At 37.5% G+C, this 21,833-nt stretch overlaps 1 protein-coding gene and 1 long non-coding RNA gene across 3 annotated transcripts in view; one reads left to right on the top strand and one right to left on the bottom strand.

The window, feature by feature from the left end:
• Nucleotides 1-21,833, bottom strand: part of LOC104005239 (uncharacterized) — a 56,228-nt gene that overhangs the window by 2,539 nt on the left and 31,856 nt on the right. The window lies entirely within an intron of this gene.
• Nucleotides 1-21,833, top strand: part of FAP (fibroblast activation protein alpha) — a 74,306-nt gene that overhangs the window by 31,588 nt on the left and 20,885 nt on the right. For both annotated transcript variants that reach the window (XM_063790525.1, XM_016949952.4), the window contains 6 exons: nt 3,365-3,409; nt 10,246-10,350; nt 10,449-10,519; nt 12,787-12,840; nt 14,537-14,661; nt 18,672-18,719. In XM_063790525.1, the coding sequence (XP_063646595.1) occupies nt 3,365-3,409; nt 10,246-10,350; nt 10,449-10,519; nt 12,787-12,840; nt 14,537-14,661; nt 18,672-18,719 (448 nt within the window). The remainder of the gene's footprint in view (nt 1-3,364; nt 3,410-10,245; nt 10,351-10,448; nt 10,520-12,786; nt 12,841-14,536; nt 14,662-18,671; nt 18,720-21,833) is intronic.

The following is a 21,833-nucleotide window of genomic DNA, read 5'->3' as shown; positions in this document are numbered from 1 at the left end:
CTCTGTCGCCAGGCTGGAGTGCAGTGGCACAACCTGGACTCACTGCAACCTCCGTCTCCCAGGTTCAGGCGATTCTCCTGCCTCAGTCTCCTGAGTAGCTGGGACTACAGGTGTGCACCACTAGGCCCAGCTAATTTTTTTATTTTTAGTAGACACGGGGTTTCACCATGTTGGCCAGGATGGTCTCAATCTCTTGACCTCATGATCCGCCCGCCTCAGCCTCCCAAAGTACTGGGATTACAGGCATGAGCCACTGCACCCAGCCCAAATATTTTGATTTTAAAATCAAATGAGAATTACTGAGAATGTGACATAAGATATTAGATCAAATTATTCTGTTACCTGGTTATCTTAGGACAGTACCCGATATGTACTAATTTTGGGCAGAAAAAGCCTTTAAAACTAAGCACAGATTTATTGTTGAGTTTTAATTGTTTCTATTACTCAAACTCAAACATAATCTGTTGAATTAATGAGTCAGAAAAACCACTTAACCAATGTATAAGCTTTAAAATAAGCCTGTTCTTAATTACTCACATTAGAATCTAAGAGATACAAAATGTTTTCTTTAAATAGGATATTTGATGGGTACATTTCATGAGTCTTCTAATTATGAAGAAATGTTTCATTAAAACAAATATAGAATAATCATATTTTATAAAGTAAAAAGAAAAGCACAGAACAATCAAAGTAAATCACTAAATTTCATCTAGAAATTAGGACATTATGTTTTGCAAGAAAAAAGTCATATGAGTCTGTTTGGAAATATATCAGGACTATAATAGTCAACATTACTCAGGCTAAAAATATTTTTTTAAATCACTACTGTGTCTGTGAGAGGCTCGACTAATTTTGATGGAATATGCTAGAAGCGTATTTTTATCTTATATATATTTTGATATACAAAGCAGGATGATTTTGGCTTTAATACAGTATCATAGGCAAAGAAAGGATAGACTAATCTTGATTATGCTAGTTAATTAGAAACAATTGGTCTGGTTAGTCAGCTTTGGGTGACTGTATCTTTAAACTTTTCAATGAATCTAGCTATTAGGGACTATTGCTTTAATTTTATTAGTTTGAACATAATGAGATTTATAATTTAGACACAATTTTTAGCTCCTAAAACTAGGAATTTTAAAACTGTGATTGCTTTGAAATCTGAAATTCTAATTTATCAAAATCTGAGACAACTTTAATCCAAACTGACAGAACATTTAAGATGCTCATTCAATGAGGTGTGGAAGTCCCTGGAATATAAACTTTAGTTTTACAGCCAGAAAACAGTGCTTAAATTTAGAATATCATGTTTGAATAACCTTAGAATTTCTAAACACCTCTGTTTCAAAATAGTTTGATAAATACATGCAACACATTTTGAGATTTGAGAACAACAGTGTCGAATTTCCCAGAAACCATCCTCATGACTGATGTGTGTGTGTGTGTGCGCACACACTTTGAAAACAATATTTAAGGTTAAGTGACCCAGCAACATTTTATTCATGCTGACAGTCATGCCCCAAACCAAGAGGCAAAGGAAACTGGCAACAATGACTTGTAATAAAATTATATTAGTGAGATTTATTAAGAAATTTATAGTTAGGGGAAGAAATATCTTTTATATTATGCTTCCTCCTCTGAAAAGGGAATTAAAATTAATTTTACTTTTATGGCTAAAAATAATAAATCCAAAAATTTCACTATTTTTTCCGAGTCTTATCTTACTTGTTCTCTCTGAGGCATTGGTCTATCCCTGTAAGAGAAAATCCAGACTGTGTTCTTAAAATTTGTTATTCCCCTGCCTTTTATGACAGTACACCCTCTCATGGTTCTCCTTCTGCTTCATTGACTGTTCTTTTCCTTTCCAGCTCTTCTTCTGACTTCTCTAGAAATCTTATTATTCTCCAAGTTAATGTATTTGCAAGGTAGGCTAACTGCTATAACAACAACATAAAAACCTCCAATAATGCAGTGGGTTAATACAGTAGAAATTTATTGCACATTCATGTAACCATCCAATAGTGAGTCCAGGTAAGTGGGGTATGGTGGGGGTTAGGGAATGGTGTACTCTGCTTCATACAGTCATTCGGGAACCTAGGTGATGGCATTTCTGCTAACTAGCTTCCAACACTATTCCAAAGTTGGTCAAACCTGAGCATCAACATCCAGCTGAGGGATGGAGAAAATAATGAAGGGTAATGTAAGAGAGGCTTTTATGGGCTAGGCCTAAAAGTAGCATGAGTTATTTCTGTTCACACACCATTGACTAGAACTTATCAAATAACCACGGCCAACTGAAGGAAGGCTGGGAAATACATTTCCTGCCCGTATCCCTAGCAAAAAGAGGAAATGGTCTGCTGATTATCCTGCTGTCTGTCTCAACTCTGTACTTACTCACTTTGGGTAATTTTAATCTATACCAGAGCTTTTTGGTATACTTGCCAATAACTCTCAGACTTATTTCTGAGGATTTGAACTTTTCAATATGTGTGGCTTCATTTTCTCTGTTCTATTCTCACTGCCATGAGCTTGATTAGAGTCTTTATCATTCTTTTCCCAAACATTATAATAGCCTTCCAGTTGGTCTCTCTGCCTCCTTCCCTCTTACCCACTTCTAGTATATCCTCTGCATCATGTTCATAATTATATGTTCCAAATTGTGAATTGGAAGACCTTCAAAGGACTTACCAAACAGGAGAAATTGAAACTTCTTAGGGTGCCATAAAGTTTCTCCAAAATCTTGCTCATAAACATGCATTCTCCTTCATCTTCTAACTCTTTCCTGTAGTCACTCTCCACTCAGCCATACTGAACCATCTGTTGGGTGACTAAGCTGGTCTGGTCTCTATGCTATTTATTTTACCTAGAATGTTCTTCTTTTTCTAATTATTTGTCTAGAAAAGTCTATTCATTCTTTTAGGATTACTAAATGTTTGTTCAGTAAATGATCAATTACATTATGCTAAAATATAACCCAAAATAAGATTCAGTGCAGATTTTAAAATTTTAGCTACTTCGTAGGACCCAGAAAAGAAAGAATTTAACTTAAACTCCACTGTTTTACCAACACCACATCAAGTGGATTGTGCTGGGCCTCCATAGATGTTGTGATAATTCCAAGTCACTGCCTCATGGAAGATTTAGGCATAATTATTAAGGATCTACAATAAAATTACCCATGTATATACAACAGTGCTGTTATATGAGATTTTTAATATTGTCCTTTTAAACTCAAATTTGAAGTTAGTTGACTAGTAATGGTATACTCTGATCAGGCAGCTTAACTGTTTCCAAATGTCCAGATTACATTTAGGAAAAAAATGTTCTCCTAATACTATGTTCGATGTGATCTTTTGTCTTTTAGACCCAGGAGCATATAGAAGAAAGCAGAACTGGATGGGCTGGTGGAGTATGATTTTGCTATCTTTTTCTTATGTTTTAATGAAACTTGACAGATTCTCAGCTATCAAAGGACTATTTGCAATGTACCCAAACTGGCACGACTTATTTTCATAGAAAAAATAGCAAGGTATAAAACACATAAGTAGTGATCTCTTGAGTGATTTTGTGCCGGACAATTTCAATGTCCTTCTTTTTAGAATTCTATTGAAAATAACTCATACTCCTCATGTCCCAATTTTAAGTTTGTCAACTGAATCCTTGGTATCTATAACTAATACTACTTTTTAAACAAATACAATGTAGATCATTGTTCAAAAGGAGACAAAATCACTGATCTGTTAAAATCATCTTAATAATTACTAGCCATTTAAATCCAAAAAAAAAAAATAAATTGTGTATCCTTGTAATTTAAAGACAATCTACCTCTTATTAAATTTCATATAACATGTACTAAATTACATGTATGTATACTCCTTCCAGTATTTAAGTAATGATTTGGTATCAAATAGGAAAATGTGTTTGTTACTTGTGATCATTTATATTTGGAAGTTTAGGATAGGTTTATTCAATAATTTATGAGGATTTTTAATGTAAAATAATGCTTGAGGTAAATAGCAATTGTATTTTATATCGTATATGAAGAATAAAAATTAATACAAGAGAATAAGTGAAGGTTAGTAGATGCTGCCACTTACCACAAACACATAATTCAATTCAATTAGTATTTGAAGAGGAAAGGCTACTTCTCTAAGATTTGGACGCATTATGCAATGAAAAAGGAAACTCTTAGGACCTGGTTTAACACATTAGCCCATGATCCAAGGACAAAAAAAAGTCAGAAATCAATTCTAAGATGATAAATTATATAAAAATTTAAACTCAAATTGGCTGGGAAGAAGATAAATTGTAAAGTGATAATCTTCAAATATTAAAAACTCTTAATTGTACACTTTTCTGGATCCAGTTGATTTTGGCTTACATGCTATTAAATTTATACTCCACCTTTAATTAAAGATACTGCAGTTTTATTCATTAACTAGGGAATAGTTACTTTATTTATTATATACAATAAATGTAAATTACACTCTGAGGTAACAAGATAATAAAGATAAGTATGTAATTCAGAAAAAAAAAACCCCTCCTATTTGAACTCACTTTTCCTACTGTCCTAAATATCACAGGAAAAAAAGAGGAGTAGTATTCAGTGAAAGAAAAGTATTCTCTAAATTTTATGTATTCTTAATCAATCTGAATCTCACCTTTCAGAAAGGTAATTCTTAGATTGGTATTTGAAATTTTGAGGAAAAAAAATTAATCTACCAATTCACTCCCATTACAAATATTTCTAGTAAAGAATGAAGGGAAGAAAGAATGCTTGAAAATATTATTTAGTCATGTTCTCCAAGATGATAATATAACTAGATTTACTATACAGTTATATGAATAATGTACTTTTATAATTATATCAACAATAATACCAACAACCCTTTCAAAGACATTATCTTGAGCATCTATAAACATTTATTTTGACAATGCTGCAGTGTTCAAAACACTGAAACACTTTAGAATGCATCTTTTGAAAGCTCATATTTATAAGCATCTTCAGTATCTTAATAATTTAAAAAATCTGTATTGCACTAACCTTGCATTCCCATCAAATTGAGCTGAATGAATGAATGAATTGCCTGCAAAGCTTTAGAACTTTTTTTTTTTTTTTTTTTTTTTTTAAGACAGAGTCTCACTCTGTTGCCAGGCTGGAGTGCAGCGGCGCGATCTCGGCTCACTGCAAGCTCCGCCTCCCGGGTTCAAGCGATTCTCCTGCCTCAGCCTCCTTAGTAGCCGGGATTGCAGGCGCCCGCCATCACGCCCAGCTAATTTTTGTATTTTTAATAGAGACGGGGTTTCACCGTGTTAGCCAAGATGGTCTCAATCTCTTGACCTCGTGATCTGCCTGCCTCGGCCTCCCAAAGAGTTGGGATTACAGGCCTGAGCCACCGCCCCTGGCCCAGCTGTAGAACTTTTTTAAAAAACACCCTCAGTGTCAGGAGTCGAGACCATCCTGGCTAACACGGTGAAACCCCGTCTACTAAAAATACAAAAAAATTAGCCGGGCATGGTGGCGGGCGCCTGTAGTCCCAGCTACTCAGGAGGCTGAGGCAAGAGAATGGCGTGAACCTGGGAGGCGGAGCTTGCAGTGAGCAGAGATCGCGCCACTGCACTCTAGCTTGGGCGACAGAGCGAGACTCTGTTTAAAAAAATAAAATAAAATGCCCTCAGTGGAGGCACATATGTCTCCTTTGAGAGAAGATGAGGTCCTTACATTAAATCAAAAATCATTCCCAACTAAATGGCATGAGCCACCGCGCCCAGCCCAGCTGTAGAACTTTTTAAAAAAAATACCCTCAGTTAAGGTACATACCTCTCCTTTAGGAGAAGATGAGGTCCTTATATTAAATCAAAAGTCATTCCCAACTAAATCTAGAGAGTAAATGAGTTACTTATCTGGGACATGTGATTTTGTGCCAGATCATTTTAATATTCATAGTTTTATAATTCTATTGGGAACAACTTATTTTTATGTACTAATCTCAATCTCTTAGCATGTATTCAGTAGTCAGTAAAACTTCTAAATTCCAGAAGAGAAATTATCAAAAATTATTTGCAATGATTGTTTTCAAGAGTCAGTTTACACTCTCCCAAGGCACCTGCTTTAAATGGATTATTAATTAGCTTTTGTAAGTTCTGACATGCCTTTTGAAAAAGTCTGGCCACAATTTTATATAGCCATAACTCATATTTCATAATATATTGTATATTTAATAGCTTCCTTTGACCTATAATGAAACTAGTGACTTAATAAAATTAACCAGAAAAAACTAGAAATGTGTATGTATTTCAGACATTCGTTCAAGTAACATTTATAGGGTCTTTAGATAAAGTATACAAGCGAGTCGTATTAGTATAAATTTTAAAAGCTATTTTTGATATGTGGTTTCTTTTGAGTTTGTCAGAGATATTTAAAATGGAAAAAGACTCTCAGAAATCACCTATGAATTAGAAAAGGGAGACTAAATGACTTGCTAAAATTAACTGATCTGTTAGTTGCAGGCACAGAACTAGAAAATAGGTTTCCTGCGAACTTTACTTACCACTTTTTTCCTCCAGCACGGACACATCCAGTCCTTTAATTTAGGATTAATAACCTAACTTCTTTTTTGGTATTAATCAGAAAAAATAACAACAAAATTGCTTTTAAAACATGTTTGTTTTGTTTTGCTCTGTAGAGGACAGAAAAGTGAAGAGTTAATCGAGGAACCTAGTGCTTCATTCCTTAAATTTGGAGAACAAGCACTGAAGGCATCATGCTTAGACTGCAAAGTCACATCAATTATTTTAAAATAATTTAAGCAACACACTACACCGTCTTTAGGCGGCTGGCAAAATCCCTTGGTTCAAAAAAAAATGAATTTTCTTCTTGATGCTTGAAAGCTTGTTCTTTTGACCGAATGTGCACTCAGTTTAGGGCATCCGCTTTAGGTCATTTAACAGCTATGGCAAGATATTACATGGCGGTAAATAATGTCACCTTCCAGGTAAAATATTTTAAATGGCTTTGCACTTCATATAGAGATGAGTAATCTATCAGAAAATCTAAGCATAATAAAGAAACCAGTGTAAGGGCCTCATTAAAACGGAGGACAACTTAGTGTGGGTGCTTATCTAGGGTCCAGGTGTGACTTGCAAGAAGCACTTAACTCAGAACACTTTATGGGCCTAGCTCTAGCAAAATGAATGTGGACATATTTCACACTCTCTTTACCTCACCCAAGTTACCTGTTCATCTAAAGCAGCTGTCTTCAATGTGTGCAATGAAAGGGGAGAAGATAACAGTCTTTGCTTATCAGAAATATTCTTCCTGTTTGCCTGATTCTAATATCTTAAAACATAACACTCTGCCCTGTTTTTTTTTTATTTTCAATAAAAATGAGATGCTAAGTTTAAATCTAGAACAAAGCCCTTTAAAAAGTCCCTTAACTAACTGACTGCAGCTTGCAGACAATTTTTCTTTTTACTGTGGTACCTTAAAAAATGTTGTGATTCAGGTTTTATTTTAGTGATTAAGGCAATGTAGAACCAATTTTTGTGTTTCACAATGAGGAATAAGAAGGAGACATAGGCCAGGTACAGTGGCTCACACCTTAATCCTAGCACTTTGGGAGGCCAAGGTGGGTGGATCACCTGAGGTCAGGAGTTCGAGACTAGCCTGACCAACATGGTGAAACCTCATCTCTACTAAAAATATAAAACTAGCCGGGCGTTGGTGGTGCATGCCTGTAATCCCAGCTACTTGGGAGGCTGAGGCAGGAGAATCACCTGTGCCCGGGCGACAGAGGTTGTGATGAGCCAAGACCACGCTATTTGCACTCCAGCCTGGGCAACAAGAACGAAACTCCATAAAAAATAAAAAAAATGAAAAATGGGAGACATCATGCAAGGTTACTATTAAGTATGTATATTATCATTTAGCTAAGAGGGTGAAACTTCATTCTGAAATGAAAGAAGGATTTTGTCAAAGACTTATAGTAATAAAATTGTACCCACAAAATTGTTAATCAGAGTTTCCTATTCCTGTGCCTCTTGGTTATTAATTTCACTTGGAAGCATTAGTCTCAATATGCAAAATCCTACCAAGGTTGGTCTTATTATTAATGAAACTAATGTAGGAATCATGTAGAGGCAGCTGTTTCTCATTATTCCATTTTTTCATTTTAAAGAAAACTTTAGACAAGTTAAAAGTAGTAGAGTTTATTTGAACAAAAACAATTCATAAATCAGGCAGCACTCAGAACCAGAAGAGGTTCTGAGAGTTCTGCCCAGCAATGTGAGCAGCCACCTTTTATAGGCCAAACGCAGAAGCAAGGTAGATAAACCACTGGTTGGCTACACTAGGAGTCGGCCTCATTGGGTCATAGAGTGATGAGGCATCTACCTTATTTGGATGTGGTGTGATATGATGGCTGCCTATGATTGGCTGAAACCCTTTTGCTGGACTTGTAGTTAGGTTTTGGTTTGTATATGTACTAAGCTTGTGTTTCATTATATAGGAACTCAAATTATAGAGACAGCCTCAGGTTAATGGCCTTCTGCTTATTTGATTTGACTGATTTATTGATTCTAGGTAAATGTGGTGAGACTTAGGGCACTGTATTCGTTTCCTAGGGCTGCTATAAGTTATGGCAAACTTTGTGGCTTAAAACAACAGAAATTTATTCTCTCGCCATTCTGAAAGCTGGAAGTCGGAAATCATGGTGTCAGCAGAGCTGTGCTCCCTATGAAGACTCAAGAGAAGAATCCTCCCTATCTCTTCCGGCTTCTCATGGCTCCTAGAAATCCCTGAGCATTGTTTGGTTAACAGCCGTATCACTTTAATCTCTGCTTCTGTCTTCACATAGTCTTCTTCCCTGTATCTCTCAGTGTCTCTTTGTGTCCTCCCCACCTGTGAGGACAGCAGTCATTAGAGTTAGGGCCCTCTTTAATACACATCTTTACTTTCTCCCTTGATTACATCTGCGAAGACCCCATTTCCAAAAGGGTCACATTCTGTGGCTCCACGTGGACATGAATTTTTGGGGAACTCAGTCCACTAAAGACATCACATCAAATTAGTTGCATTTTAATGTCACACAATTATAATTATTTCATGAGAAATAATGATCGGTTGCATCAAAAAGGCATCAGATATGAGGTCATCATTAAAGGAGCCTACAGTGACTTCCTCCACTCTCTTCTTGCTCTACAATGGGTCTCACGTTAGGTCTCACCAGGATAGGTCTTTGTAGCTAAAAGATACTAGTAGCTTTTTGTTGTTGTTGCTTGATGCAGTTCTCATGTGGAGGGACACCAACTAGAGAGAGCTGCCTTTAAATCTGCTCTGCATGATGTAGAGTAGCTCTTTCCTCATGGAATTCTTTTAATGATTTGCCATCATTTCACCAAACAATGACCAATGGGGAAAAAAAGTCAGCAAATGTAAGACAAGTCAATTAATTTTTTAATGGGAAAAATACGAAACTATTTTCTAAAATTTGGTGTAAGAACATTTGCAGAATTTCAGTTATATCTATCATTTAGAATGTTGAGGTGTGGCTTGTTCTGTTTCAAGGCACACTAAAGAGCCTAGCGTACCTTAGGTAGTTAAATGGTTCCCAGCAAGTTCTGCATGGGGTTACCTGTTAGAGGTCAAACTAGGGCATTGAGGTCAGTCTGCAGTCGGCTTCCTGTGCTCAAGGAGTAAACCTCCCCCAACATAGGCAACTTTTTTCTCTCAAGTCCAGAAGCCCCTCCTCACCATTAAAAACTGTGGCTAGCAAGCCATGATTTTTTCATCTTTTAAATGTCTTCATTGAATCATTGGTATTACGTGCTTGGCATCAGACAAATCAAGAATTAAAAGAGGTATAGTCAATGAGCATCAGACTTTGGTCAAATACCTCATTTTAGATTTGGTTTGGTTAAATATCAACATGCGTTTGTGATTCTTTTAACTCCGTTTCAAACCACATAACCTTCGACTTAGGAATTTAATCAAATTAAGCATTGTAAATCCAGGGGTATGCAGTAGCAGCCAAGCAGTGGTCAGAATGTTCAAATGCCTGTCAGAATCACTACATGAGCTGTTTATCTGAAAGAATGGGATTTCAGATGTGAATGACAGAAGACAGAGGAGGCGAGACATTCTGATTCCTATAACTATGACCATACGTCGCTTTTATATATTAAAACAAAATCTATGGTTTTAGTTTGGTTTGTCTTTTGAACATAACCTCTGCTAATTTTTTTCAGTTCTTTGTTTCAACACCAGTTTTCAGCTATGATGCCATTTCATACTACAAAATATTTAGTGACAAGGATGGCTACAAACATATTCACTATATCAAAGACACTGTGGTACGTTCCTTCCAAGATTTATCTCCTCAAAGATCATTCACTTGAGGTTGCTCAAATAACGCTCAGTTTCACACAACATAATGTTTGTCTTTTTATAGGAAAATGCTATTCAAATTACAAGTGGCAAGTGGGAGGCCATAAATATATTCAGAGTAACACAGGATTCACTGTAAGTATTGCACGAAGCACGATGCACCATTCAGGTTTTAATTGGCACCGATGGACATAAATGATACTGTACCAACTCTCTTAGTTAAGAAGATTTTTGTTACTCTATAATTCAGACAGTTGTGAGTTCATTTACGATTGCACATTTTTAATAACTAGTCAAAATGATTTCCTTTTGGAAAAAAGTCTTCAGTAGGTGATAATTTCTCTTCTGATATTTGGTAGGCAATTATATAAAAAGTATACAAATTTTAAGATAATAACTTGTTCTAAAGGCAAATTTTACCCTTCAGCACTTGAAGCAATGAACAAGTTTCAAAATTCCCTGGAGGGCAGCCCATAGATATGGAGCATCTTTTGTAGTGATTCATTGTTACATAAGTTTAACATTATTATTTATAACAGCTATCATTTATGGAGCAATTACTGTGTACCAGATACTGTAAAGTAGAAATGATTATCCTAAGTTTGCAGATGAGAAAAGGGATACTCATAAAATTTAATTAACTTGGCCAAAGGCCACAGTTAGTTAGTAGCAGACTAGGATTCAATCCTAAAGCATTAAATCTAAGGCTGTTATTATCAACCTGAACATGGGACTGCTTTCTTACAGTTCTTTCCTCTTCAGTCCATTCTGCATACTATTTAAATAAACCATCTTCAAATAATCATTTATGATAAAACTGATCTAATCACAAAAGTATACTTTCTTTCTATAATTTCTAATACAGTCTGCATCTAGGGATCCTCTCTCAGTGCTGAAAATCTGCTATTAGCTGATTCAGCTATTAGCTGAAATTCTAGGAGCAAAAAGATGAGGACCATTAGTCCAGGCTCATGGAATAAAAGCCTGTCGGAAATCTATTACGAATCTTTGGAATTCTTCGAATGGAGGGCAAAGGTGTTTGGACTTTCTTTGGAGCAGTCATTAAAATCACTAGAGTAAAGGGGAGTGACATGTTCAAAACAGGTGGGAGATTCATTTCAGGCATGATGTGTTGAGGAGGTGGGGAAAAACTGAAGGCGGAGATCCCCAGCTCTGGTCATAAGAGGCCTGAACTAGAATAGTGGCAATGTAATAGATGCTCTGAGGACAAAACTGCACCTCCTTCTTTGTTTGCGTCCTTAGCACTTAGCGCAGCGCCTGACACAGAGTAGTTCAATACACATTCTCTAAATGGAAGAGAGAACAGAGTAGACGGTAAAAACAGATGGAGGCTAAACAGGACTGGTGAAGGGAGACTGTCAGGAAAAAGAGAGAGAAAAGAGACAAACTAGACCCGGCTGCAAGGGTTAGAGAGGGAGACAATCAGGGAAGCTTCCACATAACAAGGAAGTGGCCGGGGGCTGTTGGGGAAAGATCCTGAGTCCTTTATTCACAGATAGTTTTAGATGATGTGGGGAGGGCAAAGAAAAGGGATGATGGGAGTCATGCAAAGTTAGTAAAGATGCATAGAAAGGTGTTAGTTTAGGAAATAAATTTCGTGCTAAAAACGAGTTGTATTCCATTGCTTTTTTCTTCTACTTGGTGCTAATAAGATTTTCACGATACCTGGGACATAGTGAGAACTGGACTGCCTAATTGTCCTGAGAATTCAACCAAACTTCGGTTATCCCAAACTTTTCACATTCGTGGGGGAAAAATAATGACAGTTTCTGATACTCAGATGAACATACAGCAGAGTGAAAACCATGTCACGAAACTGAATTTCCCACTTCATGGCTATTTTAAGACAGGTTGGAATCAGAACCTGGATACTTAAGTAAAAACATGTTCTCTTATGACTTCTTTTTCATCTGGCTAAATTGACATGCCCTGTGTGTGGTATCCAGTGTGATATCCTCAATTTGTAGCAAACCTATCTATTGACAGGGCTTCTATAAAATAAATTCAAGGTGTGTTCAGAATCACAGATAAAATTAAATAACGTAGTACAGAGAAACAGGTAAACTGTTCTTAATCATAAAAAAGGCAAGGTATGATATTAATAAAATTTCCTAGTTTATTTTGCATGACTCATAATCAAAATATAATATACTTATAATAAAAACAGTATTCAGCATAATTTAATCTTCCTCTGATGATTTGGAAGCCAGGATAAATATGCAAAGTTCAGTTATGAACAGCAGTTATTTGTGTACCTAAGCGCCAATTAATTGTTTCATTAGATGAATGCTTACCTATATTGATACTATATTAGTATTAATACTAACAATCCTATTATCACTTATTTATCAATACTTAATAATTTCTGAATATATTTTCAGGTTTTATTCTAGCAATGAATTTGAAGAATACCCTGGAAGAAGAAACATCTACAGGTAATTTATGTCCATTCATTCTGGTATTTCTATGTATTGATATTTTAATATAAAAAGTCATCATCCCCAGGAGATGCAAAATATTTTTAAAGTATGGCACATAATAAAAATCATTTATGAATTGAGAGAAAACATTTGGAGAATGGGTATACTACATCAGTATAAAAAACACACACTGGCAAAATGTTAGCCAATTCAAAATACTTGTTTTCAAAAGGAAAAAACAAGAAATTCTAATGTTTACATGAATACTAAATACTATTTTGGTACTAAACACTTTAAGTACATATAGAGGTAATTGAGGACATTTCTTTATTTAACACACATTTGTTGAGTACCTAGTATGAACTAGGCATTGTTTTTATTCTGATAATATGTGATTTCCTTCACTCTGTCTCACTTTGGCACCACCCATGTCTGTTCCTATATTAGTGTTTACATTCAGTCCAGTTGTTCCCTTGATGACTGAAATGGTGCCCTCGACAGCCCTTTCTGGGTGTGGAAAGGAAAGCAATAGTTACTACATGCTGGTAGTCTATTATATGCCAGGCACCTTTTAATCTGACTTACATATGTAATTTCATTTAATTCCAACAGCACTATGAAGCAGGTAATGTTGTTGGAGCCAGGATTTGTACCTGGGCATGCTGATCTCTGAGCACTTGCTGTTAACTGCCTCCCTAATGTTTCCAAAGTTCCACCCGAATAGGGACATATGTTAACATACTAACCCTAACAGAGGAAATAAGAAATTTTCCCTCTGTCATATTCCCCTGTTCCCTCCTGGATCGTGATCTTACTTTATGTGTTAAAAAGAATCACTCTCTGGGTCCAGCAGTGTCTCTGGCCTGGCCATTCTCTGCCATGCCCAAGGCAAAGTCAGGGACAGCAGCAGAAGAAACTCACAGGTGGCACAGGAGACCCTGACAGGCACCATGGGGTCCTGACCTGTCCAGACCCTGGCATGACATCCTCTAAACTCCTCCACATGGAATTCTGATTCTGAGGTTGTAGGATAAGGTCCTTGAGTCTGTGTATTGAAGCCAATCACCCTGCTCAGGAACCACACAGATGACTCTGCAGGGTGAGTGTGGGGCCAATGTGGGCAGTGCAGATTGGCTTGTGTAGACTGTGTGGAGGGGGCATTCCCAGCCTGAGCTTCCATGAGCCCAAATTTCCTGCTGAAAGGAATGAAGGCGCAGAAGGCACTTAGAACTGTAATTTCTTATTTCCAATGTGCTTATTATTAATTTCCCCATCCTGATATATGGTAAGAGCAGGGACTCTTTCTTGGTAATACTGCCAGATTTTCTTGCTATGTTTTGCCATGGGGTGGAAACAGAGAGATAGAAAGACGAAGAACTATGCATTCCCAAGCACTTTGTGAAGTGTAAGAGATGAATGGTTATGGGAAGTGACTACCTCACTGCCATTTGAGGTGTTAGATATTTCTCCCACTCCAGGGAAACCACATAGGGCTTCTTCCTCAAGGTTTGTGCCTATTAAGGCAAAGATGGATCAAAAATCAAGCTACATCAAAATACTGTGATTCCCCTTTACTTTAAATGATATTGGCAACAGAAAAATAGAGTGGGTTTGATGTCAATATGTAAATTAGTCACTTTACATGGAGTAGTACATTTTGATAAATACAATCTCAAAATTTCAGCTTAGTTTTATTTTCATTTCCCTCTAGAATTAGCATTGGAAGCTATCCTCCAAGCAAGAAGTGTGTTACTTGCCATCTAAGGAAAGAAAGGTGCCAATATTACACAGCAAGTTTCAGCGACTACGCCAAGTACTATGCACTTGTCTGCTATGGTAGGTAACGGACCTCACGTAAGCACAGCATCCCCACAGGCATGGTTGTCATCCTCCTCACCTCTATCTGATCAATTCATAGCTACAGTTAATGAGCATTTGTTATATGTAAGAATCTTATCTTGTGCTTATAGAAAAAAATTAAAGGAGGATAGGAAGGTATTATCATCTTTACTTTTTTGCAATTGAGGAAACAGAGTTTGGGGAAACAGGGTAACTTGCCAAAAGGTCCACACTGCACCTAAGCATCAGCCAGGATTGGAGTAAGTGTCTGTTGCCTCTAAGTCCCATGCTCTTAACCACCACATTCCACAGCACTAAGATTGCATGCAGAGGCAACCCATCAGCTAGGCTTCGCAAGATCTGAGCAATAGCAGAAAAAGAAATGTTCTCTGATAAAATGGTTGCTGGACTTTCGGCCCCCTTTGCCCAGAGAAATATCAAACTCTCACATCCAGGGGAATGAACAATGGCTTGGAAACCCGAGATGCCCACGTCGGAGGTCAATCATTCCTCAAACTGTAGTTTCAATGGGGATAGAAAATGAACCTTTGTCCTTTCTAAATTTGGAAAACATCGTAAGTAATGCATCAAATATAACAAACCATAAGTAATAACATCTACAAAACATTTCCTGGTTGTTTAGGACATACGTACATTTAATGGATAATTTCTACCCATATAATTTTATTTTATGCGCAACCTTTTATCTATATCTTGAGCATGTGGCAAACAATAAAACAGGTTAGGTTAAGAGGCCAATATAGATCAATGAAATATATTGGGGTCTAAGTAGTCATTATGGAGATTTGGAAAACTGACTCGGGAATCTCTAATTCTCCAATCTCTGTCACCTTCCTCCAGCTTATTCCTAATTTAGGGCTGAGAGTTAGAGTACTTGGAAAAAGGTATTACAAAATGTATGCTACCCTCCTGTCTTGGTATCAGCTCCCCTGGTAGGGGTATGTGGCTTAAAGAACAAATGGAATCTTTGACTGCTTGATATCCCTATTCAGTTGCAGAGGCCCTGAAGATCTCATAAAGGGAACCAGAATGAAGGCTACCCTAACATGCCACTTCCCTCAGTCCAGCCACCTGGCTCCTGAACCTGAGCTGCAGCTCATTTGACTACGTGGACATGAATAAGCATTTTAACCCAAATTCTCCCTTGAAGATAGCACAAAGATGTCAGTTTGAAATAACACTTTCATAAAATGTTTGGTCAATGGCATCTTTGAAATGTCAAGAGATTGTTGTTCATGACCATATGTGCTGATTGTGGTTACTGGCATTTAAAGGTATACATTAAATGTCCCTCTCAAGTTATATGCAACATTTTTCAACCTAAGCTATGTATTTATGCAACATAGATTGAAAGCTTACATGCCAGGCACATAGTATCATTGAGCTAACTATACTGAGTCATCTGTTTATCTATCTTTTTCTCCTGGAAGGCAGGGGCTACATTCTTTTAATCTTTGTATTTCTAAGACCAAGAAGAATGTCTAATACATAATAGACATTCAATGTTTGTGGAATTAACATAGATATGAGGTAACATTGCTGTCCCTTGCAAAGTCTACCAAAAAAGCTGGTTTTATGCTGATGCATTTGCTGATGAATGCATCAGTGACACTGCATTTACATCCATGCATTTATATATGTATGCATTCTGCATTTGTATAATGCTTTAATGTTTTTGGAAGGCACTATCTCACATTTTGTATTATTTTGTCTTCCTAATATCTACTTGAGCCTGTGTGCCCACTGAAGAGATGAAGAATAAAAGCCTAAGCTCTCATCAAAAGTTGGTGGAAGAGTCCTTTCTAGAACTTGAATCGCCTGACTTTTCCACCACTCACTCTTCCTCGGCAGTATGGTAATTTCCCATTTAGCAAAAAATATACTGTGTGGGAAGCATCACATCGTCTGGTGTTTTTGAAGCTCCAGTAAAATGAGTCACTGCGCCATCATAGGAAAAACCTTGAAATCTTTCCCTTCAGGACTAAGAGTAAAGCCTCATTATGTAACTTCAAACTCTCCCGAGGGATGGTTAGTAAGTCCCAGATGATAGGATCAAAACAGGTAAAATTATATCGATGATGCTGATGGAACAAAAGCATGCAAGGTAGGCTTCTCAAGGTCTGACGTTTAGGCCACTAGGATCACACCTTCGTCCAGTGTCAAATACAGTCAGTCATTTATCTGTCTCATTTTTTAGGCAAATAAAAAAAAAAAAAAAGATATGCAAGTTTCCATTATTGAAACTACACACTCATGAAAATTCCACAGGGTAGATGCTGGTTGATTAGAGTCTAGAAATTTATATTCATGTCTCATTTCTTTGCATGCTGGCTGAAAATGTAATATGTGTATTTGTCCTTTTTCATAACTTTGATGAAAAGCTGGCCAAAATGAAAATCTCTGCAATAACATTCTATAAAATTCTGAGATTCCACACAGGAACTTTTGAGTCTTGGGGGAGCCTAATAAATACTATCCTTTTTCCTCATTTCCAAATTAGACTAGGATTCAGGCAGGAAACCAAAATATTATCTTTACTTGTAAAGGCTAGTTGGAAAATGTGGTAAAGCTGTGTGGTTTCCCAATATTGCATCCCAGAATTATACTTACACAAATATGGGTATGACAGGGCAGCCACCATCTTCCTCCATGGGGCTTGGCACTGGCACAGGTACAGCACTGAGGAACAGATCAAAAGCATGTTCTCTGCAGGCAGAAAGATGCCAGAAGAAAGACAGAAGGAGCTACTCATACCCAAGTCTTCTCAGAACTCTACAAAAAATTCATTTCTCCTCTGCTTAGCATGAGCCAAGCATGCTACTTTAATGGGTTCCCTCCACATAGAAGGTAGCATCCTCACCCTGTCTGGGGGGGTGGGGTGGCAAATGAACATGTAACTCCAACCTCCACATTTGTTGCTTTTAACCTACTGACTGAGCAAATTTATGCTTAAAAGGTATCTTTCCAGACATTATTTGATCCTGTATTTCAAATAAGGAATAATTTGTTTTTAATTATTTGTAGATCTTGCTAAAAATGGCCAGTTTCTGCATAGAGAAGCTGAATGCATGTTGGAATATGTAGTGGACACTGGTGTGCCAGCCAGATCCCTTCATCCCCATCTTCAGGACTGACTCAGTCATTTCTTCAGCTACTGAGAGTGCTAGTGGCTGACAACTTACAGCTGAACACGCCCCCCAACCCTACCTCCCCCAAACCCGGGAGAAGAGAAGAGTTTTCTCTTCTCCCGGGCCACATCCAATGCTAGGGGGTAAAGCTCCATGCTAGGGGGTAAAAGTTTGCCTTGTTGCCCCATTGGAGACAACTCTACAAGCTATCTAGGGGTCTCTATGTGACAGCAGTGACATCCACCTTTCTTCCCTGCCCTATTCTTCCTCCCTTTCCCCCACAAGTGTGCATCCCAATACCACCCCCACAAACCTCCTTCCAAGACTGCTTCCCAGGGACCTGCCACAGCATATTTTAAAAGGAAGTATATCCCATGTAGATTTCTGCATGTATTACTCCATGGAAAAAATACTCGATTTTACCCATCTAAATAAGCTGAACATTGAACCAAGAAGCCAGATTGAAAATACAATCTGGGTACTGGTGAAGGTTGTTTGATAATAAAGACACAGCCAAAACTGGCCCAATACAGCATGACATCTTCCCAGAAGGCCATTTGTCACTGCAGCTTCTGGGGTGCATTTGTGTAATTAGATATTAATGATTCAGGATTAGTCTTGGAAAAGTGCACAGGCAAGGCTTCTTTCACAGCTGTTCTTTGAGTGGGCTTTGATCTCATGTATTGTTTAAATGTGACTTAAAAGTGATGTTTTCTTCTCTATGGGGAAAAAAATAGCTGCAGAATTAAAAGATGTACTGGCACTTGACACTAATCACAAATACTACCAGCAGCCCGTCTTGAAAAGGAATTGTTATTTTAACACTAAGCCATGATTTTGTTTTCATCCTGCTCACAGGCCCAGGCATCCCCATTTCTACCCTTCATGATGGACGCACTGATCAAGGTACTCTCTCTTGCATGTTATCTATCTTGTCTCAAGTAATCCTGAACTCTCTGTGATGCTCCGCTAGAGAAAGCAGGACAGTTTCTCCACACCACCAAGGGGAACTGCGATGGAATCCTGTTATCACATCACTTATTATTGCACAGATTTGGATATTATTTGGGTCAAATATGATCCTATGAAATTTAATAATTCTTTGCAGTGAGAACCTGGCATAACACAGATAGATGAGTTATATCAGAGGGTTTAATTCTATCTTCTCCAATCAGCCTTATAAAAAGCACAGATTAGAATTGGGAAAAAACTTAGCACATTCAGTACGATCTTCCTTCCAAAATAGAATCCCTAGGGTGTTTTTTTTTTTTCCTCAGGGATTGGGGGTAGGGGGTTGTTTGCGTGTGTGTGTGTGTGTGTGTGTGTGTGTGTGTGTGTGTGTGGTAACATCCCAAACTGGAAACAAATTCTACATGTAACTTCTTCAGTTCAGAGCAGAGGGTGACTGTCACACCAGCTTTTTTTGTTTTAACAGCTACATCACATTGTTGCCACGTATGAACGCCCTGAAATTTGGAGGCTCTTTCCATTTTCAACTGCTATCAAGACAGTCCTCCTCTATCCTGTATTTGTGATATTGGTTCAAAATAGTTCACATCTCAAAGACAACCAGTTTTGCTCGCAGCAGAGTTGTCCAAGTATCTAATTGCTCTGATACTCTTCCTGCTGGCTCTCCATTATCTTTTGATTTACTATTAAACAACATTATAGGGTTGGAGTTTTTGGAGGCCAGGGACAATGAGGCAGATGCCACTTTCTTCAGCACTCATGCCTGTGATTGTCCCTGGACAGCTTTGGTGACAAGTCAGGAGACTGCCTTGGGATTACTTTGGCTGTCAGCTCAATGGCTCAAGTGTAGGTGAAAATAACAAGAAAAAAAAAAAAAACAGAATCAATTTGGGAACTCTGGACAGGACAGGCATTGTGATAATGGGACTGTGAATTTAGTTTCATTTTAAGGTTTTTTTTTGAAAACTTGTGTCTAATAAGGAAATACTTTTAAGAATAACAGATTATATTTCTTAATTTGACCATCTCAGTCAGTGAGATTGATTTCAAGTCGACAAGGTTTTGTTTTAATAGAAATCACTATTAGCGTATAATTCTCATCTTATCAAGACTGCAAAATAATAGCCAGCCTTTCTTTTTCCATAGCATGAATTTCTACTTTCTTGAGATCCTTGTTAGATTCCTGGCAGATCTGTGTACTGATTTTGAAGCTCTATTACTTCACTCACTATTTACAAAATAGGTACACCCTCAGATATGTAAGATGTAATTAAATAAGTACCAACAGAAAAAATCAAATTCTTTCAGAGCACAGTTCCACAACTTACCTAATGTGAAATTATTCTCCTATGTTCATTATAAATACGGATTCCCAGGACTTCCCCAAAGATTTTAATGTGGTACGTCTTAAGTTATGCTTGGAAATTTGTATTTTTAATAGTAAATGTTCAGCTGCTGTTTTGGAGCAGATGCTGTGTCTCTTATTTACATTGCATTTGGTGTCAGCAATCTCATTCAACAAATATTTATGGAACTTCTACCACATTAAGCCAGGCACTGTGCTAGGTCCTGGATCTATCTATAAAATAAAGAGATACTGGGTTAGACGATGTCCTTGTCCTCAAGGAGGTTATAGATGAGTGGGGAATATGAACATGGAAATGGGCAGTTACAATACAGTGGGGTAAGTTCTAAGATAGGGGAACTACAGAAAGCCTGGAAGCACACAGGAAGAGCAGCTCATCTGGGTTTGGGGGGTTAGGAAATGTTTACTAATGATAACTACCACAAACCCAAGACTCATGAATATGAAGTAGGTGATAATGCTATTTGGATGATTGGCTTGATACTAATGGTTTTTTACTGAAATAGAGGAGTCATTGTGGAGATCAGGTTTTGGGAGGATGATGAATTTTGTTTTAAATGTTGAGCTTGAGGCACTGATGAGATATCTAAGTGGAGCTGCTCTGTAGTGACATCATTTTGGATCTGGATGCCAGAAGATCAGTTTGGACTGAAGATAACGATGAAAGTCATTAATTTATGGAGCATGTGGTAACTCAGGCCTTGGAAGTGGATGATATGAGCCGAGTGGACAAAACAAGAGTGGATAGGGTTAGTGGGGAGTGAGCCTACAACGAAACTGTGTGGAACATCAACACTTGAGAAATGGAAGGAGAAAAATGAGCCTGGAGAGGAGACCAAGAAGGAACAGAAGAAGGGGGATAAACTTGAGAGTATGGTATTGTGGAAAGCAGGGGAGGAGAAGAGCTCAAGGAGGAGGAAATAATCAGCTGTACCAGATGCTGCAGAGAGTGAGGGAAGACTTGCTCTAAATTAATGGACTTAGCAAGAGGGAGATTGACATTAGCTTGGTCAGAGCCATTTCAGTGGAGCAGTGGAGGTGGAAGCCAGATTAAAGCAAAATTAGGTCTGCATAAGTAAGTTTAAAAAGACAGTATTTCCAGTCGGTCTGAGTGTGATGAGAAGAGGGGATTGGTGGGATGATGGCTGTAAAAGATTGATGTAGGTTTAATTTTGTTTTTGAAAGAGGATAAACATTTGAGTATAAGTGGATGTGATAGAGAAAATCAGCAGAAAAAATGGAAGGAAAACATAGAGGAGGGAGGTCCCTAAGAAGTTGAGAGAGGATGAAGATCAGAGACAGGTAAATGGATTAATCGCTTGTGATGTGATGAGACAGAATAAAGAAATTGTTGGTAGAATTGCATGAAAGTTGGAACACAGTGAAGTGGCTTCATTTTCCCTGCAAAGAGGGGGAAGTTTATTTGAAAATAGCAGGTAGTACTTGAACCAGATTCCGTGGGAATCCAGAAGAGCTGGAATTGTCAGGGAGGGCCCAGTTAAAGCTTAGTTGCTTTGGGCACAGAAAATGCTCATTAAAATTAATCAATTCATGACATGCCCTTATTAATCAGCCTTTCTATGGATTCTTCCCATAATTTAATCAGCAATATGGGATTTTAAAACGATTCAAACAGAAATCAAGTATAAGATCCATCATTGTTACAACTCAATTTCATCACAATG

This window comes from Pan troglodytes, chromosome 13, assembly GCF_028858775.2.
Source record: "Pan troglodytes isolate AG18354 chromosome 13, NHGRI_mPanTro3-v2.0_pri, whole genome shotgun sequence".
Lineage (NCBI taxonomy): Eukaryota > Metazoa > Chordata > Mammalia > Primates > Hominidae > Pan > Pan troglodytes.
Note: the sequence above shows the minus strand (reverse complement) of the source record. Positions and strands in the feature narration are given on the sequence as shown.